The following is a 27,558-nucleotide window of genomic DNA, read 5'->3' on the forward strand; positions in this document are numbered from 1 at the left end:
CGCTTCGATATCTGCCAATGTCTGTTTTCAATCACAGTCAAATAGAGTTCCAGGTGTGATTTCAAAGCAGCACGCAGTAGGTCAGTGTGTGAGATCGCTGGATGTCTCTGTGCTCACGTCTTGGAGTGTTGTGGCGGTTTGTCCACACATGCCCACACATGCCCACACATGCCCACACACGTTCTGCCTTCTGGTGTCCAGCTTGGAATAATTATATGTTTCCGTTACTATGTCTAGCACTGGATGGATGGGTAGACTTGTTTTACTGATTGATTGATTGATTGATTGATTGATTGATTGATGTTTTGGCTGTTATTTTAATAGTATTGTTTTGTTTTGTGTTAATCAAATTAAGATACTCACTGCAACAAAGGTCAGAAAGGTCAATAGGTGACTAAATAATTGCCAGTCGGAAGGGGCTGGGTGGGGGCGGAGGTAGTGGTAAATGAGGCTACTGTCGAGAGTCATACTCAAGCCATTTTATACACTTTGTTCGATAGGAATGTTAAGTATAGGTCGATCCATTTACGCTGTGTTCGGTAGGAGTATTAAGTATAACTCATGTCACACACCGACAGATGATATCCTGCACTACAAGTTTAATATGTCAAGAACGATGTTAAAGTAACCATTAGCCCATATTTACATTGAAATAAAGAACACAGCATCCCGCACATCCTTGCAATGTGACGCGGCTTGCTGCATACAATGCAACAAACGTGCAAGCATGGATATTGACACGTCAGTCAACGCACAGGCGATTGACACGAGGTGGGCGGGGCCTGTGGGTTGGGTGGCGTGCTCTCAAGACTACTACACTATGACTGAGAGAGAAGAGCTTCCGCCACCCTAACCACGTGACATCCGTCAAGAGTCACTGTTCATAGTGAAGATACTGTCCCACTGTAGGTGTTGTCAAGAGTCACTGTTCATAGTGAAGATACTGTCAGAGACTATAGAGTGTGTACTCTAGCTACAGTCTCTGATAATGTCCCACTGTAGGTGTTGTCAAGAGTCACTGTTCATAGTGAAGATACTGTCCCACTGCAGGTGTTGTCAAGTCACTGTTCATAGTGAAGATACTGTCCCACTGCAGGTGTTGTCAAGTCACTGTTCATAGTGAAGATACTGTCCCACTGTAGGTGTTGTCAAGGGTCACTGTTCATGGTGAAGATACTGTCCCACTGTAGGTGTTGTCAAGAGTCACTGTTCATAGTGAAGATACTGTCCCACTGCAGGTGTTGTCAAGAGTCACTGTTCATAGTGAAGATACTGTCCCACTGCAGGTGTTGTCAAGAGTCAGTGTTCATAGTGAAGATACTGTCCCACTGTATGTGTTGTCAAGAGTCACTGTTCATAGTGAAGATACTGTCCCACTGTAGGTGTTGTCAAGAGTCACTGTTCATAGTGAAGATACTGTCCCACTGTAGGTGTTGTCAAGAGTCAGTGTTCATAGTGAAGATACTGTCCCACTGCAGGTGTTGTCAAGAGTCACTGTTCATAGTGAAGATACTGTCCCACTGCAGGTGTTGTCAAGAGTCAGTGTTCATAGTGAAGATACTGTCCCACTGTATGTGTTGTCAAGAGTCACTGTTCATAGTGAAGATACTGTCCCACTGTAGGTGTTGTCAAGAGTCACTGTTCATAGTGAAGATACTGTCCCACTGCAGGTGTTGTCAAGAGTCACTGTTCATAGTGAAGATACTGTCCCACTGCAGGTGTTGTCAAGAGTCAGTGTTCATAGTGAAGATACTGTCCCACTGTATGTGTTGTCAAGAGTCACTGTTCATAGTGAAGATACTGTCCCACTGTAGGTGTTGTCAAGAGTCACTGTTCATAGTAAAGATACTGTCCCACTGTAGGTGTTGTCAAGAGTCACTGTTCATAGTGAAGATACTGTCCCACTGTAGGTGTTGTCAAGAGTCACTGTTCATAGTGAAGATACTGTCCCACTGTAGGTGTTGTCAAGAGTCACTGTTTATAGTGAAGATACTGTCCCACTGTAGGTGTTGTCAAGAGTCACTGTTTATAGTGAAGATACTGCCCCACTGTATGTGTTGTCAAGAGTCACTGTTCATAGTGAAGATACTGTCCCACTGTAGGTGTTGTCAAGAGTCACTGTTCATAGTGAAGATACTGTCCCACTGTAGGTGTTGTCAAGAGTCACTGTTCATAGTGAAGATACTGTCCCACTGTAGGTGTTGTCAAGAGTCAGTGTTCATAGTGAAGATACTGTCCCACTGCAGGTGTTGTCAAGAGTCACTGTTCATAGTGAAGATACTGTCCCACTGTAGGTGTTGTCAAGGGTCACTGTTCATGGTGAAGATACTGTCCCACTGTAGGTGTTGTCAAGGGTCACTGTTCATAGTGAAGATACTGTCCCACTGTAGGTGTTGTCAAGGGTCACTGTTCATAGTGAAGATACTGTCCCACTGTAGGTGTTGTCAAGGGTCACTGTTCATGGTGAAGATACTGTCCCACTGCAGGTGTTGTCAAGAGTCACTGTTCATAGTGAAGATACTGTCCCACTGTAGGTGTTGTCAAGGGTCACTGTTCATAGTGAAGATACTGTCCCACTGTAGGTGTTGTCAAGAGTCACTGTTCATAGTGAAGATACTGTCCCACTGTAGGTGTTGTCAAGAGTCACTGTTCATAGTGAAGATACTGTCCCACTGTAGGTGTTGTCAAGGGTCACTGTTCATAGTGAAGATACTGTCCCACTGTAGGTGTTGTCAAGGGTCACTGTTCATAGTGAAGATACTGTCCCACTGTAGGTGTTGTCAAGGGTCACTGTTCATAGTGAAGATACTGTCCCACTGTAGGTGTTGTCAAGAGTCACTGTTCATAGTGAAGATACTGTCCCACTGTAGGTGTTGTCAAGGGTCATCACAAGTGTTCATGTTGCTGTCTGTCACTCGATCCATACACACAGGGGACAGGCCCAGTGACGTCACAGATACCGTTGGTTTGTGGCGCCGTGAACGTCGCCAACACAAGTTGAAGTGCATGGCCTGGCTTCTTGCTCTCTCTCTCTCTCTCTCTCTCTCTCTCTCTCTCTGAGTGTGTGTGCGTGTATGCATGCGCTTATGTGCGTGTATGTGTGTGCCTGTTTTTGTTTAGTTTGCTTCGGAAACTGTATTAGCTCTCTCTCTCTCTCTCTCTCTCTCTCTCTCTCTCTCTCTCTCTCTCTCTCTCTCTCTCTCTCGGAACCAAAGAAGTGCATTTCTGTTGATAGTCAGCTGATAAACGAGGTTAGTGAACACAAAATTTTGGGTGTAACTATTGACAACAATCTAACATGGGGCCCTCATGTAAGTAACTTATGTAAATCTACAGCAAAAAAAGTTCATCAGTCTGCAAAGATTAAACATTTTCTAAATTTTGATGCGCGCAGAACATTTTTTCAAGCGCATGTGCAGTCTGGAATAGACTATGCATCAACCCTTTGGGATTCTGCAAGTGATGCAGCTTTAAGACCCCTAAAATCTTTGCACAGACGCGGAGTAAAAGTTGTTCTGCTGAAAAACAGCACCCTCTCTAATCATGACTACAAAAAAGCTGAAATTCTTCCACTTTCATCCAGACTAGCGTTTAACAAGGCAAGGTTTATGCATAAAATAGTTCTTGGACGTGTACCAGACTATTTAACTAAAAGAATATTATTAACTGAGACTTCATCAAGCCGCACGAAGAAACTAAATGTTCCCCTCCCTAGAATTGACTTGTATAAAACTAGTCTGGCATATTCAGGTCCATTTCTGTGGAATGGTTTACCAGTCTCTCTCAGACAGCCACTTTCTGTTGCCAGTTTTAGAAGACATACTTTTTTGTATATGCTTTCATCGTCGTGTGGCACTTAATGCCTCGATCAGGTACTGCTGTTTGATAAGTACATGAAGATCTACTAGTATAATCATTTCATTTCAGTTAAGTTTATTTTTATTTTTTATGATTATGTGTACAATGTGTACATGTGTGTGTGTGTGTGCGTGTGTCTGTGTGCGTGTGTGTGTGTGTGCGTGCGTGCGTGCGTGCGTGTGTGTGTGTGTGTGTGTGTGTGTGTGTGTATGTATGTGTGCGTGTGTCTGTGTGCGTGTGTGTCTGTATGTGCATGTATGTCTGTGTGTGTCTGTGTGCATGTGACCGTGTGTGTCAAAGTGTGTGTTTTAATGTATACCATTACCAATGACCATGTATGCTATGAACATTTTTTTTTTTTTTTTTTCCTCTTTGTCTGATTTAATAACCATGTTTTTATGTTTTTGCTTTGCTTCTTCTTCTGCTTTAATATTATGCACTGGTTAGTTAATTCCCTCTTGGGCGAGGGCTGGATGAAAAAAGATCTTTGCTGTATCTACTCCATTACCCTCGAAAAATAAAGTTGGTTCGTTCGTTCGTTCGTTCGTTCGTTCTCTCTCAAAAGCCAGCGAACGTCAAAAACCATCAAAAGCGAAAGAAGAAAAGGCGTGTTTGATCGTGTCGGATTTCCGCTCTTTTGATACTTTGTGAAGGTTATACAATGTTCTGTCTGCACTCAGTCACAATATTTTTGCCAACGCTTTTGAAAGTGTTTTCTATGAGACGCCATTCATGACTTTCGATCTCAGAAGAATCACGCCATTGGCAGAGAGGATATTGCGTTTTACCCGTGTGGACAGGGCGTAAAGAAGCACAGTTCAATCGAGGTAATTGTCCGTTTTCACTCAACACCAAATAATGCGCCAGGTGTGATTTCAAAGCAACACACAGTAGGTCAGTGTTAAAGATCACTACTCCCCCCCCCCCCCCCCCCCCCCCCTCTGTATGTTTCTCACGCTTTTTCTAAACAAGGAGACACATGTTTTGACTTGTTATGTTTGGCTTAAAGAATATGCTTTCGAGTACTTAATCTGGTAATCGATTGATTGATTGACTAATTGATTGATAAGTTGGTTGGTTGGTTAATTGATTCGTTCGTTGGTTCATTTATTCATTCATGCATTCGTACATTTATGTTTGGTCTGTTTGCTTTATGATGATACAAGACACAAACAGTATTTACCAGTTTGAGGGGAACTGAAATCCAACATCCACGCCACTGTGGAGAACCATAGACCAAATAGCTTTGGTCTATGGGAGAACCAGGACACAAACAGTATTTACCAGTTTGAGGGGAACTGAAATCCAACATCCACGCCACTGTGGAGAACCATAGACCAAATAGCTTTGGTCTATGGGAGAACCACACAAACAGTATTTACCAGTTTGAGGGGAACTGAAATCCAACATCCACGCCACTGTGTAGAACCAAGCAAGACAGTGCAGTCAGTGTGATTTGCTGGATACAACTTAAACATACACATAAGTCTAGATATTGAGTACAATACACGCTTTGATGGGTGGACTTCAGTGAAGAATGCACATCAAATAACTGGCTGTTTGTTCAATCTGTGTGTCAGTGTTCATGCCTGTGTCTGTTGCTAGGAAGGAAAGCCAGCAGTTATGTGATAAATACCGTTGGTTTGTCACCTTGACAGTTAAGTTGCCAACACCTCTCTCTCTCTCTTTCTCCCTCTCTCTCTCCGCTCTCTCCCCCTCTCTCGCGCTCTCTCTCTCGATCTCTCTCCCTCTCTCTCCGTCACTCTCTCAGTCTCTCTCCCTCCCTCTCTCTCTCTCCCTCTCTCTCTAGTGTCACATTTCTACCCGAAACGAGCCCCATGCTAGTGTCACATTATATTTATTTGTTTGATCTCTCGTGCTTCTTACAACTGTCACACTCATAGGACAGAAGATGACCGGGCAATGCAGTAACACGTAATTTGACAGGTGTGAAAAAACGTTCACCTGGCACAGTAGAGGTCAGTGGGGTGCGTTACTGAGGCTCGTTTGGTGTTTAAATGTGGTCGTATCACTCAAAAAATGTACTAGGGTAGAAGAGAAGTTATTAGGTACAGCACTTAACCCTTTAAATGCCAGACAGTGCTAATCGTCTTTAACAACTTTTCTTCATTAGCACAATATAAAAGCTGCTTTGATTTTTTTTAAATCATTAAAAAAGTTTTCCACTAACCCTCGGTTGGACTATAGCAGTCAAGCGACAGACACACTTCAGCAAACTAACCTAACCACGTGGTCAGGTTAACAAACACGCAACAAATACCACCACACTGTGATGACTGTTTATATTTTAATTTCAAATCCAATTGTCACAAAACAGTTGCATTGACATCCAAAGAATATAAAATAAGATACAAATCACAGACCATGTTGTCATTCTGTCAGTAGACACAAGAAGAATATCACAGCATAGTAACACAGACATCTGCAAAAAATAACATTTACATTTATGTCAACACAAGGATAAGACTATGAGCTGCACAAAACAAAACAGAATAATATTAAACACTCTCAACTATCGGATAATCTAAGATCAGTCAACACATAGAGACTTGGTGCATCAGACGTCGCCATTAAAAGCAGTGTGTTTTCACTATACAAATAAAAAGTCTCTCATCGTTTTCAATCAGTGTACAGATTTCTAAGATGACAAACCTTTTAATGCTGATTTAAAAAAAAAATGTTTTGATAATTCTTTCAGCAGTAATTGGCCATTGATCATCAACTGACAGCAGTCTTCCAGTAAAAGCCATCACAAAAATAGCAGTTTTCATCATGTCAGCGGTATAAGAGAACGAGGGAGCCGAGAAAAACAATCAGCAGATTAAAATAAAAATAGACGTTTCATCCCGTCATCTGTGTAGGCACTTCAGAATTGTTGGATTGAATACATGACTTCAGAAAGAAATAGCTGACCACAACGAGCATTGATACTGTGCACAACAAACAGAAAAGACGGTTTTTGGCTTAATTGATTTTGCAACAGCACTGGTGAAAATCCTTGCAGAAATGTAGAAAGTGCATAAGCTTAGTGCACAAACAAGTAGGAACACTATAAAATCCAAAAAGCAGTGTAGTTTTTACACTATAAAACCTAAAGGCAGTATAGTATTTACACTATAAAACCTAAAGGCAGTATAGTATTTACACTATAAAACCTAAAGGCAGTATAGTATTTACACTATAAAACCTAAAGGCAGTATAGTATTTACACTATAAAACCTAAAGGCAGTATAGTATTTACACTATAAAACCTAAAGGCAGTATAGTATTTACACTATAAAACCTAAAGGCAGTATAGTATTTACACTATAAAACTTAAAGGCAGTATAGTATTTACACTATAAAACTTAAAGGCAGTATAGTATTTACACTATAAAACTTAAAGGCAGTATAGTGTGTACACTATAAAACCTAAAGGCAGTATAGTATTTACACTATAAAACCTAAAGGCAGTATAGTATTTACACTATAAAACCTAAAGGCAGTATAGTATTTACACTATAAAACCTAAAGGCAGTATAGTATTTACACTATAAAACTTAAAGGCAGTATAGTGTGTACACTATAAAACCTAAAGGCAGTATAGTATTTACACTATAAAACTTAAAGGCAGTATAGTATTTACACTATAAAACTTAAAGGCAGTATAGTATTTACACTATAAAACTTAAAGGCAGTATAGTATTTACACTATAAAACTTAAAGGCAGTATAGTATTTACACTATAAAACTTAAAGGCAGTATAGTGTGTACACTATAAAACCTAAAGGCAGTATAGTATTTACACTATAAAACCTAAAGGCAGTATAGTATTTACACTATAAAACCTAAAGGCAGTATAGTATTTACACTATAAAACCTAAAGGCAGTATAGTATTTACACTATAAAACCTAAAGGCAGTATAGTATTTACACTATAAAACTTAAAGGCAGTATAGTGTGTACACTATAAAACCTAAAGGCAGTATAGTATTTACACTATAAAACCTAAAGGCAGTATAGTATTTACACTATAATATCAAACAGTCAGTCAGCATGTCACAGTTGATTACGTTCATTTCAGTATTCGTGGCAATAACAAAAATATTTTCATATAGGAAAATATGGACGGATCAGATATAATGACAAAGACATTTATTTGCACACAAAAACATGTCATCACATTGTATAATAAAAAATAAACTGCAAAGATTTTGAACACAAAAACATGTCATCACATTGTATAATAAAAAATAAACTGCAAAGATTTTGAACACAAAAACTTAACAGCCTAACCTCAGCCTACCAAAAATTTAAAAAAAATGCTCTCTGACTGCAAACAATGTTTTTGGTAGTCAAACATGTATAAATATTCCATGAACTGTCAGCAGTCAGCAATATTTGCCTCACTGAGTCACAAGGGACTGAGACATTCAGCACAACTTGCTGTGAGTTTTGAACGTGAAGATCAATCTGACACACATTAACTTCTTACAGTCCCAGACAGACAGGTACAATAGTAACTGTTGTGGATGGAGTAAAGGTGTTTGGTCTCACACTGTAAAGAAATACAATCATTGTTTCAGCAGTAACTTTTTACTTTTTACTATTTTACTCACACACAGCAGTAACACTTCACTCTATGAACTAACACAAGTACAACACACAGATATTTTACTCACACACAAACTCTCAATCTGTCGAACAGCGCTGTCAGATTTTATTACAAGACAAAATATTCCCAGTCTCTGCCAGCCAATGAAAACGTCTGAGGGAGAGACTGAACAAGTGGTTGTGGGGATCAGGAAAACACAGAGAGCGCTTCACTCGGCACTGAGGGCAAAGCTTGCAAACTCCTTTGTACGCTCAGCAGTGAAAATGTCTGACTTCATGTGGATGTATAAGAATAATTAAGGCTGCGACACTAACGTTTGGTGCATAGGTATTGTGTTCACCCGTCTGAGAAAGGTATAAACTTCACACGTGAACATCTTACAGAAAGTTTGTAAAAAAAAGTCTGAAAGGTAGAAGTGACAAACTGTGGAGTCTTGGATTTCGTTCACCTAGCTAGTGCTACTTGATGTATGTTATGTGTGTGCAGAGAGAGGGGGCTCACTGCATGGAGTGTCCTCTGGTGCTCTTCTTGTAAAACAGTGAAACAAGAGACTGTTAGGTGTGCATGCGTGGGCGTGTGTGTGTGTGTGTGTGTGTGTGTCGACTATTCACTGAGCTGGCACAAAAGAGCGGCTCCCTTGGCTATCCAGTAATCCTGGGACTGGGAGGACGGCAGGTGGATGGCCACCACGTAGTTAGTGGAGTGACCTGCAACACAACGTATCAACAACACGTTACATAGCACAATATAATGCAACACACCGTAGATACCCGTACGAAACGTTCTTATAAGAAATTGGACCCAATTTCATATAAGATTCTTATAAGAGTCTTGTATGACAATTTCATATATGTGGCTTATAGGTATTTTAAATGCAAATGAGGTAAATTCTTATAAGAAACTTATATGAATCATATATGAACCTATAACCTGAGCTCATATAGGTCTCTTATATGAATCTTATATTCTCTTATAAGAAAGCTATAGGTCTCTTATATGAAATGTTCATATATGAGACTTATAAGAATCTTATATGAAACCTACATCTCCCTTATAGGATTCTTATATGTCTCATATATGATATTTATATGTCTCATACTAGACACACGACCTTGACCTACATTTGTGTTTACAAGGGAAATAACACCTGCTTAACCCAATTTAACTGTCTTGACTTTGAATTATAATGAATCCAACTGCAAAATACCTTTTGGTTCAGTATATATACATATCTTTACTGAAGTTGTGTTTATTTTGAGGGCAAAAACAAACAGATCTCTAAATCACTGGTCACAAGAAGAGGAGTAAGACATGCATTGTCCTCTTCAAATCCAATATTTTGAAACTTGAAATTATGAACAAGAAACAACAAACAAGTTACAGCCACAAATAATTTTCTTGAATATGCACAGCTGTCACAGTTTCTTGTTGCTTGAACCAAAGTAGTGCTGGTAAACATGATTTGATCACCTGATGCAGAACCAGAACTGTAAAGTAAAACAAATAATGGAGGGAAATTCTGGATTTTGAATAAAAACACAAACCTGTCAGTGTCAAGCTGTTGGGTTGGTTGGGCTGCCAGCCACCCACAAACATCAGCATGACATAAACATTCTCTTCACATATTCATACATCAAGTCCAATTATTTCTGTAAGAACTTTGCATTTTAGTCCTGCTCTTTCACTGATTTTCTGCTAAACATCCTCACAGAGCTGCTGTCACAAAGATGGCCGTTCAGTCAGGGGGAGATAATGCTCAAGGCAAACCATCCACTTCCTGTTCATATATGAAACATATATGAAAGCCAGTATTGCCAGTAATTCAGCATTGTCCAATATTTTTTCTAAGTCCTGAATTCTCCTATGCAGAAACTAAGTGATGATTCATATAAGAGTCATATAAGATTCATATAAGAAACATATAAGAGAACTATAGGTTTCTGGAAGTGCAGGTTCTCATATATGATTCATATATGATTCTTATATGAATTGGGGTCTTTTTCATATAAGAGACTTATAAGAAACCTATTCCTACAACTGACATACATAGCTTTTTACTTGTCATATATGAAACTTATATGTTTCTTATAAGAAACTTATAGGTTTCTTATATGTCTCTTATATGTTCATATATGTTCATTTCGTACGGGAAGATACCAGTCAAACACACAGTGAACAATTAACAGTGACATCACACCAATGGTCTCCCCCCCCCCCCCCACACACACACACACAACATGCCAACCTATAGTCCCACCCCCACTCCCCTGCAGTGGAGAGAAAGCAGCACGGGGAAATATCTTGTAGAGCGATGTGTCTTCGCCCCAACGCCCGCCTTCCCCCCCCCCCCCCCCCCTTCTAACTATACCCCCCCCCCCCCCCCCCCCCATGTTTCACTTGTAATGGAACGAAAGCAGCACGGGGGAATGTCTTGTAGATCCGAGAAGAGTAGCAGTTGTATCATTACACCACCCGCTTCTCCCTCTCTTCCCCTTTCTGTACACCCCCCCTCCATGTTTAACCTGTCGTGGACAGCGCTGCTGGAGGTTTTGTAGACCTGGAAGGAGTAGCATGTATCTCATAACTCCCCTCCCCTGCCCTCTCCTCAGTCGGTAGCGGCGCTGGCTTCAAAACTAGTTGTCGCTGCGTTCGACGAGGGATTTACTTCCCAGAGTTAACTTTGTGCAGACTCTCCTCGGTGTCCGAACTCAGATTTTACGATTTAACACACACAAACATGCACTATTTTGTAGTCTCAGTTGGCCGCCTAAATAAGATTATTTTTGTCGACTTCTGACATCACATGGCTCAAAACAGGAAAATCCCATGTTCAATGGACACAAAAAGCCTTATCCTTAGTTCATCATTGTCTCACCTGATACACATCATTGTCTCACCTGATACATGAAGCCTTATCCTTAGTTAATCATTGTCTTACCTGATACATAAAGCCTTATCCTTAGTTCATCATTGTCTCACCTGATACATGAAGCCTTATATAAAGCCTTATCCTTAGTTCATCATTGTCTCACCTGATACATGAAGCCTTATATAAAGCCTTATCCTTAGTTCATCATTGTCTCACCTGTCGTGGAGAGAACGCCAGCGCGGGCGGAAGTCTTGTAGAGCGGGGATGTGTAGCAGGACTCGTCGGGCTCGTAGTCCATCTGGGGCACCATGTGGATGACGGGGAGCGGAGAGTTCATCACGCCCTTGACCGCATCCGTGACCTTCATAATGTCGTCGTCCCACCGCATCCCATCACAGAACAGCCCGTGGACCAGCACCCCGTCCGGTGGTGCATCCAGCTGTAACAATACAATACAATACAATACAATACCCTCTCTCTCTCCAAATCTCTTTCTTCCTGTCCCATCTCTCTCTCTCCAAATCTCTCTCTCCCCTCTCTCTCTCTCCCCATCTCTCACCATTTCTCTCTCTCTCCCCACTCTCTCTCTTTTTCTTTCTCCTTCCCCCTCTCTCTCCCCTTTACCTCTTTGTCGAGGTCCATCTCCTCTCCAAACTTGAGGGCGGCCATCTGCTCGGTGACGACCTTCTGGTCGCGGTACTGCCGCATGATGGTGTACTGGAAGCTGAGGTGGTCGATGGGAAGCTCAAACTTGCGGGCGTAGTTCTGCAGGGTGCCCGTCAGGAATCCTGGCAACAACACAAACACTGAGTCACACTGGCTGCTACCCAAGGAGGGCGAAACAAAGAGATAGAAAGGGGTGAGGGAGATAAAGAGGGGTGGGTATAGAGATAATGAGGGAAAAGGAGAGAGAGACAGGTGGGGATAGAAAGAGAGAGAGGTGGGTATAAAGATAAAGAGGGAAAAGGAGAGAGAGACAGGGAGAGAGAGACAGGTGGGGGTAGAAAGAGAGAGAGGTGGGAATAAAGATAAAGAGAGAGGGAAAAGGAGAGGGAGACAGGGAGAGAGAGACATAGGTGGGGTAGAAACAGAGAGAGGTGGGAAAAGAGATAAAGAGAGAGGGAAAAGGAGAGGGAGACAGGGAGAGAGAGACATAGGTGGGGATAGAGAGAGAGAGGTGGGAATAAAGATAAAGAGAGAGGGAAAAGGAGAGAGAGACAGGGAGAGAGAGACATAGGTGGGGATAGAAAGAGAGAGAGGTGGGGAAAGAGAGAACAATACTAATGAAACTTTGTACTGAAGCACTGTAGCTAGACAGCCTTCACACTATTACCCCCCAAAGCTGCTGCTTATAGTGCTCACCCTGTGTGTAGAAGAACCCGGAGAGCCAGAATGACTTGGGCGCCCCCTGTCGGATCCAGCTGTCGATGAAGGCACAGCGCAGCACCAGGTCCGTCACCCAGCTACCCAGCGGCTTCAGGGACGGGTAGGAGGCGTTTGACCACAACTCGGGTACCTGGCAGACAGTATGCATACATCACAGTGTTGGAGTTACCCTGATATTTGGGCTATATCATGGTTTGGGGCAGGCAGCCAAGTGGATATTCATCATATCACATTGATCACGTTAGGCCTCTTTATCATGTTTTGGGGTAGGCAGAAAAATGGATATTAATCATATCACATTGATCACGTCAAGGCCCCCTCCCCCTTTTTTCAACCTTCACCGGATCACGCTTTGGACTACACAGTCCGGATGATCTAGGTCGTGTACGACCCATACTTTCCAAAGAAGGATTCAACGTAAATAGGGATAAACACCATAAAATGCCTTCTTTAATTCCATATGGGTCTTCCACGATCCACAACATCCAGACTGTGTAGTTGAAATGGCGTCATTGTTTGTTTGTTTGTTTACAAAGATAATCCTTTATAAATTGGTTGATAGGAAGGTTCTATGGTATTTGAAGATTACATGAAGTCTCAATCAAAAACTCCCCATAGTTTTAGAGATACAAACACTTTTGTGAGGCTCGGGCTGTCACTGTGCAGTTTGTATTATGTGTTGCCATGTGTTGTGTTGCAATGTGTTGTGTTGCCATGTGTTGTGTTGCCATGTGTTGTGTTGCCATGTGTTGTGTTGCCATGTGTTGTGTTGCCATGTGTTGTGTTGCCATGCCTTGTGTTGCCATGCGTTGTGTTGCCATGCGTTGTGTTGCCATGCGTTGTGTTGCCATGCGTTGTGTTGCCATGTGTTGTATTGGCATGCGTTGTGTTGCCATGCGTTGTGTTGCCATGCGTTGTGTTGCCATGCGTTGTGTTGCCGTGTGGTGTGTTGCCATGCGTTGTGTTGCCATGCGTTGTGTTGCCATGCGTTGTGTTGCTGTGTGGTGTGTTGCCGTGTGGTGTGTTGCTATGTGGTGTGTTGCAATGTGGTGTGTTGCCATGGTTACCTGGTTGTTGAGGAAGGCGGAGAAGACCATGTCCAACTCCTCGCTCATCACCACGAAGCCTTTGATGGCCTTCTGCAGCTGCTCCAACGAGTTCTACAACATCATCGTCATCGTTATCATCATCATCGTCATTGTCATCATCATCATCATCTTCATCATCATCATCATCATTATTGTCGTAATCATCATCATTGCCATCATCATCATTGCCATCATCATCATCATCATCGCCATCATCATCATCATCATCATCACATGTATAATTGTGAGTCTTGCCAGCAGTATCCTAACACCAATCAACACACTTTTAAGCAATAATTGATGGCACAGACATACGGACAGACAGGCGGCAGAGCGAGAAGCGGGTTGATACCTTGATGACTTTGAGCAGTTTGTTGAAGCGGTCAACCTCCTGTTCCAGCACGGTGGTCAGCGAGTTGAGACGTCCCTTGCTGTCCGGCTGAAACACCAAGCCGTGGTCACTCTCTGTCTTTTAATGTCAAGAAACTAACCATGAATATTACACTGAACAACCCTGACACACACCTCGCCTTGACTCTACACTGAGCCCAGTTTGTCTTTTATCTCAAAGTTTCTTTTGCACTGAAACACGATTAACATGGGACACACCCTCAACAAACCATTGAACATGATTAACACGGGACACACCCTCAACAAACGATTGAACACGATTAACATGGGACACACCCTCAACAAACCACAGAACATGATTAACATGGGACACGCCCTCAACAAACCATTGAACAAGATTAACATGGGACACACCCTCAACAAACCACAGAACATGATTAACACGGGACACACCCTCAACAAACCATTGAACAAGATTAACATGGGACACACCCTCAACAAACCATTGAACAAGATTAACATGGGACACACCCTCAACAAACCACAGAACATGATTAACACGGGACACACCCTCAACAAACCATTGAACATGATCAACATGGGACACACCCTCAACAAACCATTGAACAAGATTAACATGGGACACACCCTCAACAAACCACAGAACATGATTAACACGGGACACACCCTCAACAAACCATTGAACAAGATTAACATGGGACACACCCTCAACAAACCATTGAACAAGATTAACATGGGACACACCCTCAACAAACCACAGAACATGATTAACATGGGACACACCCTCAACAAACCACAGAACAAGATTAACATGGGACACACCCTCAACAAACCACAGAACATGATTAACATGGGACACACCCTCAACAAACCACAGAACAAGATTAACATGGGACACACCCTCAACAAACCATTGAACATGATTAACATGGGACACGCCCTCAACAAACCATTGAACATGATTAACATGGGACACACCCTCAACAAACCATTGAACATGATTAACATGGGACACACCCTCAACAAACCATTGAACATGATTAACACGGGAAACACCCTCAACAAACCACAGAACATGATTAACATGGGACACACCCTCAACAAACCATTGAACATGATTAACATGGGACACACCCTCAACAAACCATTGAACATGATTAATATGAGACACACCCTCAACAAACCATTGAACATGATTAACATGGGACACGCCCTCAACAAACCATTGAACATGATTAACATGGGACACGCCCTCAACAAACCATTGAACATGATTAACATGGGACACACCCTCAACAAACCATTGATTGAACAAGGGTTTAATGGGACGGTCCTGGACACACTGCAACAACATGTCCCAGGCAGGCTCGCCATGAGTGCATGATCAGGGCCTGACCCTGACATGACTCTGAAACCATCCCTGATCTTGACACCATCCTGACACTTACACAACCCTGAACAGGACCCTGACCTCACCCTGACGTGACCTTGACACCACCACCACCCCTGACCTTGACACCACCACCCTGACCTTGACACCACCCTGACCTTGACACCACCCTGACCTTGACGTACCTGGAACATCTCCTGACTGGCTAGCTCGATGTCCAGCTTGTTGATGAGTTTGCCCAGGATGTTGTCGCAGAGGTCGATGGCGATCTCGTCGTTGGACTTGCCGGTGCCACCGGACGACTGGCGGGGCTGCACCTCCAGGATTGTGTTGATGAGTGCGTTGGTCTCCTGCGTCTGGAACGCGATGTTGGCGTTCTCGTGCATGCCGAAGATCTCTGGCTCGTCGTTCTGCGGCAGCTCCTCGATGTACTGCCGGTACTCGGCCAGCGTGTCCAACTGAGGCGCGTAGTAGATACCTGCACACAGACACACCAGTCACTTACAATGGGGTAGTGGACTCTTGTTCTTCTTCCCAATGGAGATACCAGTCTTTTTGCAGGGTTTGTTTTTAACATGGTATAGCAAATCATGTCCCAAATAGGTCCCGTTTACCTCAGGCGACGTTTAACACAACTAGTCAGTCAATCAGTCAGCCACAGTCTTACTGGAGGACGAGTACTTGTAGCCAGTCTTACCGGAGGGCGAGTACTTGTAGTTAGTCTTACCGGAGGGCGAGTACTTATAGCCAGTCTTACCGGAGGGCGAGTACTTGTAGCCGGGGTCCAGCGTCCTGGGATTGAAGAAGGTCTTGAGCACCGTACGCAGACATCTCTGATCCAGGAAGTCCGTCACGCGCCCGCCATACGTGATCTGCACAGCAATCAGTGTCACTCAGTGTCAATCAGTATTTCAATCAGTATCAATCAGTATTTCAATCAGTGTCAATCAGTATCAATAAGTATCAATAAGTATTTCAATCAGTATCAATCAGTATCAATCAGTATCAATCAGTGTCGATCAGTATCAATCAGTATCAATCAGTATTTCAATCAGTATCAATCAATATCAATCAGTATTTCAATCAGTGTCAATCAGTATTTCAATCAGTCCTAGCTATCACAAACACTACACATCACAGATGACTCACTCTCTCCTTGTCTTTACACTGGATTATTATTAGTTACACTTTAGTTTGCAGTAAACTGGGAGAAGGTCAGAAATAATCACGCTGTAAGCAGGATGAAAGGCACACACACACACACACACAAACACACACACACACACACACACACACACTCACCTCGCCAGTGATATAGATGAGCGTGTCCCAGGGAATCTCACCGTCAGAGCAGAACATCTGTAGGTTGAGCAGCGCACACTCACGATCACTGTCGCTGAACTCGTACTGAAACCACCACAAGCACAACATACAATATGATCTCACACTCACGATCACTGTCACTGAACTCGTATTGAAACCACCACAAGCACAACATACAATATGATCTCGCACTCATGATCACTGTCACTGAACTCGCACTGAAACCACCACAAGCACAACATACAATATGATCTCACACTCACGATCACTGTCACTGAACTCGCACTGAAACCACCACAAGCACAACATACAATATGATCTCACACTCACGATCACTGTCGCTGAACTACTGAAACCACCACAAGCACAACATACAATATGATCTCACACTCACGATCACTGTCGCTGAACACGTATTGAAACCACCACAAGCACAACATACAATATGATCTCACACTCATGATCACTGTCACTGAACTACTGAAACCACCACAAGCACAACATACAATATGATCTCACACTCACGATCGCTGAACTCGCACTGAAACCACCACAAGCACAACATACAATATGATCTCACACTCACGATCGCTGAACTCGCACTGAAACCACCACAAGCACAACATACAATATGATCTCACACTCACGATCACTGTCGCTGAACTGGTACTGAAACCACCACAAGAACAACATGCAAGGTGACTGCCACCAATAAGGACATGGAACATTTGATGCATGACATGGAACATTTGATGCTGGACATGGAACATTTGATGCAGGACATGGAACATTTGATGCAGGACATAGAACATTTGATGCATGACATGGAACATTTGATGCATGACATGGAACATTTGATGCATGACATGGAACATTTGATGCAGGACATGGAACATTTGATGCAGGACATGGAACATTTGATGCAGGACATAGAACATTTGATGCATGACATGGAACATTTGATGCATGACATGGAACATTTGATGCATGACATGGAACATTTGATGCATGACATGGAACATTTGATGCAGGACATGGAACATTTGATGCAGGACATGGAACATTTGATGCAGGACATGGAACATTTAATACAGGACATGGAACATTTGATGCAGGATGTGGAACATTCGATGCAGGACGTGGAACATTTGATGCAGGACAAAACAACAGTTAACAGGCAGAGGTTTTTCTGAATGTGTTGCTTTGTCCCGATTTAAATGTTTCCAAGAAACTAGCCTTTCTTGTTGTACGATATGTGACCGTACCTTAATGCTTCAACACAGAGGGCCAAACTCATGTCGTACCTTGAAGTTCCATCCCAGCGGTCCAAACTTCTTCCTATCTAACACAGCTTCTGGTCTTAATTATCCACTTGTGTGTGTCAACACGTACCTTGATGTTCCAGCCGAGCGGTCCAAACTTCTTTCTCTCCAGGATGATGGCGTGGAAGAAGCAGATACCGAACACGATGCGGCGCCAGTCCACACCCAGCACTGAAACCACACACCGCCGTCAGCTGTGTCAACACTTTATGCACACATACTTTGCATCCACCCACCCCTTTTAAGACTAACAATTCAAGACTCTCTCACTTTGATGATTTTTTTGTTTGTTTGTTTGCTTAACGCCCAGCCGACCACGAAGGGCCATATCAGGGCGGTGCTGCTTTGACATATAACGTGCGCCACACACAAGACAGAAGTCGCAGCACAGGCTTCATGTCTCACCCAGTCACATTATTCTGACACCGGACCAACCAGTCCTAGCACTAACCCCATAATGCCAGACGCCAGGCGGAGCAGCCACTAGATTGCCAATTTTAAAGTCTTAGGTATGACCCGGCCGGGGTTCGAACCCACGACCTCCCAATCACGGGGCGGACGCCTTACCACTAGGCCAACCGTGCCGGTCACTTTGATGATGTACTACGTGTACCATTTCATTTTCTCAGATGTTCTGTTTGTAAACTTATACACATGTCTGTCGTTTCGCCATTGTTTCTTTTACAAACTTCAAACACCTGAGAAAATCAGAGGGATTGTCACAATGGAGGTGAGTTTACACTGAGGCTACAAACAGAACATCTGAGTGAGGAGGGTCTTAAAAAGGAGGAAGTTTTCAGTTTAGGGGTGGGGGGGGAGGAGGAGGGTTCCAATGTAGCGTAAAATAGTCTGCTGCATTGCGGACTGGCCAAGGTCGCAACAAAGACGTACCATTGTCCTCAAAGAAGGTGGGCGTGATTTCAGCGAACGCACGCCGGAGGTTGGCACGCAAGCCTTTGGGCGGCTCGTTGGTGACCTTGACGGAGTTCTGAAGGACGGCGACGGGGAAGTGCTTGGCGGGCATGGAGGAGAGGAAGAGACGGAAGTCTTCATGGATGTCGTCCGGTCGCTCCTGCATGTCCTTCACCGTGTTCTCCATCGACAACATCCACGACCTGGCCAGGTGGCAGTTCTGGTCACAGGCAGAACAACACAAGCTGGTTAACAACACTCTGCATTGCTGGTCACAGGCAGAACACTACAAGCTGGTTAACAACACTCTGCATTGCTGGTCACAGGCAGAACACTACAAGCTGGTTAACAACACTCTGCATTGCTGGTCACAGGCAGAACAACACAAGCTGGTTAACAACACTCTGCATTGCTGGTCACAGGCAGAACAACACAAGCTGGTTAACAACACTCTGCATTGCTGGTCACAGGCAGAACAACACAAGCTGGTTAACAACACTCTGCATTGCTGGTCACAGGCAGAACACTACAAGCTGGTTAACAACACTCTGCATTGCTGGTCACAGGCAGAACAACACAAGCTGGTTAACAACACTCTGCATTGCTGATCACAGGCAGAACAACACAAGCTGGTTAACAACACTCTGCATTGCTGGTCACAGGCAGAACACTACAAGCTGGTCAACAACTCTCTACATTGCTGGTCACAGGCAGAACAACACAAGCTGGTTAACAACACTCTGCATTGCTGGTCACAGGCAGAACAACACAAGCTGGTTAACAACACTCTGCATTGCTGATCACAGGCAGAACACTACAAGCTGGTTAACAACACTCTGCATTGCTGGTCACAGGCAGAACAACACAAGCTGGTTAACAACACTCTGCATTGCTGGTCACAGGCCGCAGAACAACACAAGCTGGTTAACAACACTCTGCATTGCTGGTCATAGGCAGAACAACACAAGCTGGTTAACAATACTCTGCATTGCTGGTCATAGGCAGAACAACACAAGCTGGTTAACAACACTCTGCATTGCTGGTCACAGGCCGCAGAACAACACAAGCTGGTTAACAACACTCTGCATTGCTGGTCACAGGCAGAACAACACAAGCTGGTTAACAACACTCTGCATTGCTGGTCACAGGCAGAACACTACAAGCTGGTCAACAACACTCTACATTGCTGGTCACAGGCAGAACACTACAAGCTGGTCAACAACACTCTGCATTGCTGGTCACAGGCAGAACAACACAAGCTGGTTAACAACACGTCTGCATTGCTGGTCACAGGCAGAACAACACAAGCTGGTTAACAACACTCTGCATTGCTGGTCACAGGCAGAACAACACAAGCTGGTTAACAACACTCTGCATTGCTGATCACAGGCAGAACAACACAAGCTGGTTAACAACACTCTGCATTGCTGGTCACAGGCAGAACAACACAAGCTGGTTAACAACACTCTGCATTGCTGATCACAGGCAGAACACTACAAGCTGGTTAACAACACTCTGCATTGCTGATCACAGGCAGAACAACACAAGCTGGTTAACAACACTCTGCATTGCTGGTCACAGGCAGAACAACACAAGCTGGTTAACAACACTCTGCATTGCTGGTCACAGGCAGAACAACACAAGCTGGTTAACAACGTTCACTCTGCATTGCTGATCACAGGCAGAACAACACAAGCTGGTTAACAACACTCTGCATTGCTGGTCATAGGCAGAACAACACAAGCTGGTCAACAACACTCTGCATTGCTGGTCACAGGCAGAACACTACAAGCTGGTCAACAACACTCTGCATTGCTGGTCACAGGCAGAACACTACAAGCTGGTCAACAACACTCTGCATTGCTGGTCACAGGCAGAACACTACAAGCTGGTTAACAACACTCTGCATTGCTGATCACAGGCAGAACAACACAAGCTGGTCAACAACACTCTACATTGCTGATCACAGGCAGAACACTACAAGCTGGTTAACAACACTCTACATTGCTGGTCACAGGCAGAACAACACAAGCTGGTTAACAACACTCTACATTGCTGATCACAGGCAGAACAACACAAGCTGGTTAACAACACTCTGCATTGCTGATCACAGGCAGAACAACACAAGCTGGTTAACAACACTCTGCATTGCTGATCACAGGCAGAACAACACAAGCTGGTTAACAACACTCTGCATTGCTGGTCATAGGCAGAACAACACAAGCTGGTCAACAACACTCTGCATTGCTGGTCACAGGCAGAACACTACAAGCTGGTTAACAACACTCTGCATTGCTGGTCACAGGCAGAACACTACAAGCTGGTTAACAACACTCTGCATTGCTGGTCACAGGCAGAACACTACAAGCTGGTTAACAACACTCTGCATTGCTGATCACAGGCAGAACAACACAAGCTGGTCAACAACACTCTACATTGCTGATCACAGGCAGAACACTACAAGCTGGTTAACAACACTCTACATTGCTGGTCACAGGCAGAACAACACAAGCTGGTTAACAACACTCTACATTGCTGATCACAGGCAGAACAACACAAGCTGGTTAACAACACTCTGCATTGCTGGTCATAGGCAGAACAACACAAGCTGGTCAACAACACTCTGCATTGCTGGTCACAGGCAGAACACTACAAGCTGGTTAACAACACTCTGCATTGCTGGTCACAGGCAGAACACTACAAGCTGGTTAACAACACTCTGCATTGCTGGTCACAGGCAGAACACTACAAGCTGGTTAACAACACTCTGCATTGCTGGTCACAGGCAGAACAACACAAGCTGGTTAACAACACTCTGCATTGCTGGTCACAGGCAGAACAACACAAGCTGGTTAACAACACTCTGCATTGCTGATCACAGGCAGAACAACACAAGCTGGTTAACAACACTCTGCATTGCTGGTCATAGGCAGAACAACACAAGCTGGTTAACAACACTCTGCATTGCTGGTCACAGGCCGCAGAACAACACAAGCTGGTTAACAACACTCTGCATTGCTGGTCATAGGCAGAACAACACAAGCTGGTTAACAATACTCTGCATTGCTGGTCATAGGCAGAACAACACAAGCTGGTTAACAACACTCTGCATTGCTGGTCACAGGCCGCAGAACAACACAAGCTGGTTAACAACACTCTGCATTGCTGGTCACAGGCAGAACAACACAAGCTGGTTAACAACACTCTACATTGCTGGTCACAGGCAGAACAACACAAGCTGGTTAACAACACTCTACATTGCTGATCACAGGCAGAACAACACAAGCTGGTTAACAACACTCTACATTGCTGATCACAGGCAGAACAACACAAGCTGGTTAACAACACGTCTGCATTGCTGGTCACAGGCAGAACAACACAAGCTGGTTAACAACACTCTGCATTGCTGGTCACAGGCCGCAGAACAACACAAGCTGGTTAACAACACTCTACATTGCTGATCACAGGCAGAACAACACAAGCTGGTTAACAACACTCTGCATTGCTGATCACAGGCAGAACAACACAAGCTGGTCAACAACACTCTACATTGCTGATCACAGGCAGAACACTACAAGCTGGTTAACAACACTCTACATTGCTGGTCACAGGCAGAACAACACAAGCTGGTTAACAACACTCTACATTGCTGATCACAGGCAGAACAACACAAGCTGGTTAACAACACTCTGCATTGCTGGTCACAGGCAGAACAACACAAGCTGGTTAACAACACTCTGCATTGCTGGTCACAGGCAGAACACTACAAGCTGGTTAACAACACTCTGCATTGCTGGTCACAGGCAGAACAACACAAGCTGGTCAACAACACTCTGCATTGCTGATCACAGGCAGAACACTACAAGCTGGTCAACAACACTCTGCATTGCTGGTCACAGGCACAACAACACAAGCTGGTTAACAACACGTCTGCATTGCTGGTCACAGGCAGAACAACACAAGCTGGTTAACAACACTCTGCATTGCTGATCACAGGCAGAACACTACAAGCTGGTCAACAACACTCTGCATTGCTGATCACAGGCAGAACAACACAAGCTGGTTAACAACACTCTGCATTGCTGGTCACAGGCAGAACACTACAAGCTGGTTAACAACACTCTGCATTGCTGGTCACAGGCAGAACACTACAAGCTGGTTAACAACACTCTGCATTGCTGGTCACAGGCAGAACAACACAAGCTGGTTAACAACACTCTGCATTGCTGGTCATAGGCAGAACAACACAAGCTGGTTAACAACACTCTGCATTGCTGGTCATAGGCAGAACAACACAAGCTGGTTAACAACACTCTGCATTGCTGGTCACAGGCCGCAGAACAACACAAGCTGGTTAACAACACTCTGCATTGCTGGTCATAGGCAGAACAACACAAGCTGGTTAACAACACTCTGCATTGCTGGTCACAGGCAGAACAACACAAGCTGGTTAACAATACTCTGCATTGCTGGTCATAGGCAGAACAACACAAGCTGGTTAACAACACTCTGCATTGCTGGTCACAGGCCGCAGAACAACACAAGCTGGTTAACAACACTCTGCATTGCTGGTCACAGGCAGAACAACACAAGCTGGTTAACAACACTCTACATTGCTGGTCACAGGCAGAACAACACAAGCTGGTTAACAACACTCTACATTGCTGGTCACAGGCAGAACAACACAAGCTGGTTAACAACACTCTACATTGCTGGTCACAGGCAGAACAACACAAGCTGGTTAACAACACTCTGCATTGCTGATCACAGGCAGAACACTACAAGCTGGTTAACAACACTCTGCATTGCTGGTCACAGGCAGAACAACACAAGCTGGTTAACAACACTCTGCATTGCTGGTCACAGGCAGAACACTACAAGCTGGTTAACAACTCTCTACATTGCTGGTCACAGGCAGAACAACACAAGCTGGTTAACAACACTCTGCATTGCTGGTCACAGGCAGAACACTACAAGCTGGTTAACAACACTCTGCATTGCTGGTCACAGGCAGAACAACACAAGCTGGTTAACAACACTCTGCATTGCTGGTCACAGGCAGAACAACACAAGCTGGTTAACAACACTCTGCATTGCTGGTCACAGGCAGAACAACACAAGCTGGTTAACAACACTCTGCTATAATTGCTTGTTGTGAAAATGACCACTAGCTAGCATTGAGTATTATAACCTGTGACTCACAGTATATTAACACTTCGATCATTCCTTCTTCAGGAAATGATTAACTATCCCCTGTGAGCCACGTACGGTATAATGATTAACACTTCATTCCTTCTTCAGGAAATGATTATAATCGTCATTGTAACCAAGTGTACAAAACACTCCAAACCTTTGCCATAACTTCTAAGCTATTTAAAACTATCATGCAACACTTTGCCGTACCTAAGCTATGAAGACTTTCACGCATAACTTTGCCATTATACCATAACTAAGCTAAGACTTTCACGCATAACTTTGCCATAACTAAACTAGGACTTTCACGCATAACTTTGCCATAACTAAGCTAAGACTTTCACGCATAACTTTGCCATAACTAAGATAAGACTTTCACGCATAACTTTGCCATAACTAAGATAAGACTTTCACGCATAACTTTGCCATAACTAAGCTAGGACTGTGACGCAAGACAATTTAATTGAGCCTGGCTCTACGGCTGGCTCTACACATACCTGCAAGAAGATCCAGTCTCCGTTCTTAACTGACGCGTGGATCATCTTCTCCGCCACAGGGCCTTGACCTTGACCCAGGGAGATGGACTGGATCCTGGACACAACAAAGCACCACCATTGTCACACTGTCAGTTTTGAGTTCAGATTTTGTGTGACTTTGAGATGTGGACGACAAGGAATAGCAACTCACTCCACACAGCAGAACACCAAACTTGTTGCAATGTTTCGCAAGCTCAGTCGGCAAATAACAGTCAAATGTGTGATAGGCTGGCATTTATAGGACAACCAAAGACTTATCCTGACACTGACAAGACCTAACCCCCCCCTCCCCCCCCCTCCCCCCCCTTCCCTCGAGAGCTAAATAACACCCATGCGAGCTCCCAAATGCCGTTCCCTGAAACACCCGCATACACCTTGATACCCATGACACTGTCTGTTTCCATCTTGACTGTCTTTCAGCGATGTTTGATTATTCATAATTTCAGAAGTCTTGTAGTTGTTTCTTTGCTACGATTTTCTCAAGTTTGAAATTGACGTAATCACTTTCCATGGCACAGTAAAAAATGGGTAACGCTTATACTGTTAAGCCATGTAGTTATCCTGATTATTTGTACAACTTAATTAAGTTCATAATGCGACCCCACGTTCAAGTTGATAATGTTAAGCCATATAATGCGACCCCACGTCCTTATCCTTGTTCAAGTTGATAATGTTAAGCCATATTATGTAACCCCACTTCCTTATCCTGACAGTCCTTGTCGTTGTTCTAGTTGATAATGTTAAGCCATATAATGTGACCCCACGTCCTTATCCTTGTTCAAGTTGATAATGTTAAGCCATATTATGTGACCCCACTTCCTTATCCTGACAGTCCTTAATTGTCCTTGTTCTAGTTGATAATGTTAAGCCATATAATGCGACCCCATGTCCTTATCCTGACAGAGCTTATCCTTGTTCAAGTTGATAATGTTAAGCCATATAATGCAACCCCACGTACTTGTCCAGACAGCCCTTGTCCTTGGCGAAGCGGAGGAATGACCCCATGGGGTCGGAGCCGGTGGACAGGACGAAGACGAGGGGCGTGACCTTGGTCATGTCGTCGTACAGCTCCTGAAGGTTGACCGCCGGGCTCTCCACAAAGGCCTGGCCTAGGTTCTGGCGCACAAACTCCGTCACCGCAAACACCGTCTGCAATGACACCACACACCTCTGTCAGCACAGTACAACCCTCCCACAGTTCACACCTCTCCCCTTTTAAGATCGTGCCTCCTTGTATAATAAGACCCCCCCCCCCCCCCCCCCCGATTTAAGCCCTTTCCCTTTCAAGAGTACCCTCTCTCTCATTTTCCTGTTGATGTAAGACTGTCCTGAGCCCAAAACATATTTAGTCACAGGCTGGAAGCCACCAAGCAGACAAACAGCTCGTCTCTGTTGTATCCAAAATGGTGGCGCCAACCAAACGGAGCAGAGCATTAAGAACTGACCTTTTCCCCCTTGAAGCTCTTGACCAACATCAGTTTCTGGAAAGACGTCAGGCGCTTGTCCCAGTGACCTCTAGTTGACCCCTCGGTGTAGGACTCGCCCGGCTGGGGTTCTGGCGGCACGGGGCCGTAGCCGTCCCACTCAGGGGGGTTGGCACGAACCTGACACAAAAACATCCAGGCTGGTTGACACAAATCTACAGCGCAATGATGTTGCTGACAAGCTGCACACATGTCTGTCCTGAAACTCAACTACAGCACACTAACCTTCACCGGATCACGCCTTGGACTACACAGTCCCACCAACTCCACAAAAACTGAGCACCCCCATATTGATCCAAGTGCATTCTGGCTTTGAAGTATCAAAGAAATGTTGGTATCTATGAATCTGTGCAGAAAGAACTCAACCAATCAAAAGATTAAAACTACATTCCCCAATTCATTCATTTAAAAGATGATCCATTGCTACCTCTAGTTCGCCGAGCTGAACCCAGCAGGGTGTCTTGGTGAGGTCATCACTGATGCCCTGGAAGACCTCTATGGTGTCGTGAAGGTCGCAGGCTGCCAGCCATTTCTGCTTGGTCATCCAACTGGCATCGGGCATGGCTGGCCGCGCCTGGTACGTAGCGAGACAAAGAGCAGATTAACAGGGTGACAGGTTAACAGGGTGACAGGTTAACAGGGTGACAGGTTAACAGGGTGACAGGTTAACAGGGTGACAGGTTAACAGGGTGACAGGTTAACAGGGTGACAGGTTAACAGGGTGACAGGTTAACAGGGTGAATGTAAGAAACATTTCCATTGTCTACTGAGACAATATCTGTTCATAGCACATGAAAGTGATTTGGAACATACACACCCACCAACACACACACACACCAACACACACCCACCAACACACACACACACACACACCCACCAACACACACACACACACACACTCACACACACACACACACACCAACACATACACACCCACCAACACACACACCCACCTACACACAAACACACACACACACACACACACACACACACACACACACACACAGTTGAGCTAGAAGATGGCAGGCCTCACCATATCCAGGGTCCCGGCGGCCCCACGCAGGAAGAAGTTCCACTCAGGACCGCTGATCTGATTGGCCGTCTTCATGATCTCTCCACACAGCATGAAGCTGAACACCAGCTTGTCTTTCTCGAAGAGACCCCTGTAACACAGCACAGACACACAGGTATACACACACATGTCTTCGTG

General features: G+C 44.2%; 2 protein-coding genes across 2 annotated transcripts in view; both read right to left on the minus strand.

Annotated features, from left to right (window-relative positions):
• Positions 1-27,558, minus strand: part of LOC138950205 (dynein axonemal heavy chain 6-like) — a 63,567-nt gene that overhangs the window by 11,609 nt on the left and 24,400 nt on the right. Inside the window, exons 10-14 of the mRNA XM_070321951.1 lie at positions 27,382-27,511; positions 26,776-26,922; positions 26,310-26,468; positions 25,823-26,013; positions 24,826-24,919 (exon numbers count right to left, since the gene is read on the minus strand). Coding sequence (XP_070178052.1) covers positions 24,826-24,919; positions 25,823-26,013; positions 26,310-26,468; positions 26,776-26,922; positions 27,382-27,511 — 721 coding nt within the window. The remainder of the gene's footprint in view (positions 1-24,825; positions 24,920-25,822; positions 26,014-26,309; positions 26,469-26,775; positions 26,923-27,381; positions 27,512-27,558) is intronic.
• The window catches only part of LOC138950209 (dynein axonemal heavy chain 6-like), a 165,561-nt gene continuing 146,418 nt past the window's right edge, over positions 8,416-27,558 (minus strand). Inside the window, exons 71-81 of the mRNA XM_070321958.1 lie at positions 19,115-19,355; positions 18,294-18,394; positions 16,881-16,985; positions 16,336-16,450; positions 15,764-16,056; positions 14,169-14,255; positions 13,796-13,888; positions 12,705-12,858; positions 11,967-12,130; positions 11,559-11,781; positions 8,416-9,180 (exon numbers count right to left, since the gene is read on the minus strand). Coding sequence (XP_070178059.1) covers positions 9,077-9,180; positions 11,559-11,781; positions 11,967-12,130; positions 12,705-12,858; positions 13,796-13,888; positions 14,169-14,255; positions 15,764-16,056; positions 16,336-16,450; positions 16,881-16,985; positions 18,294-18,394; positions 19,115-19,355 — 1,680 coding nt within the window. The 3' untranslated portion in view covers positions 8,416-9,076. The remainder of the gene's footprint in view (positions 9,181-11,558; positions 11,782-11,966; positions 12,131-12,704; positions 12,859-13,795; positions 13,889-14,168; positions 14,256-15,763; positions 16,057-16,335; positions 16,451-16,880; positions 16,986-18,293; positions 18,395-19,114; positions 19,356-27,558) is intronic.

This window comes from Littorina saxatilis, linkage group LG16 (genome assembly GCF_037325665.1).
Source record: "Littorina saxatilis isolate snail1 linkage group LG16, US_GU_Lsax_2.0, whole genome shotgun sequence".
Lineage (NCBI taxonomy): Eukaryota > Metazoa > Mollusca > Gastropoda > Littorinimorpha > Littorinidae > Littorina > Littorina saxatilis.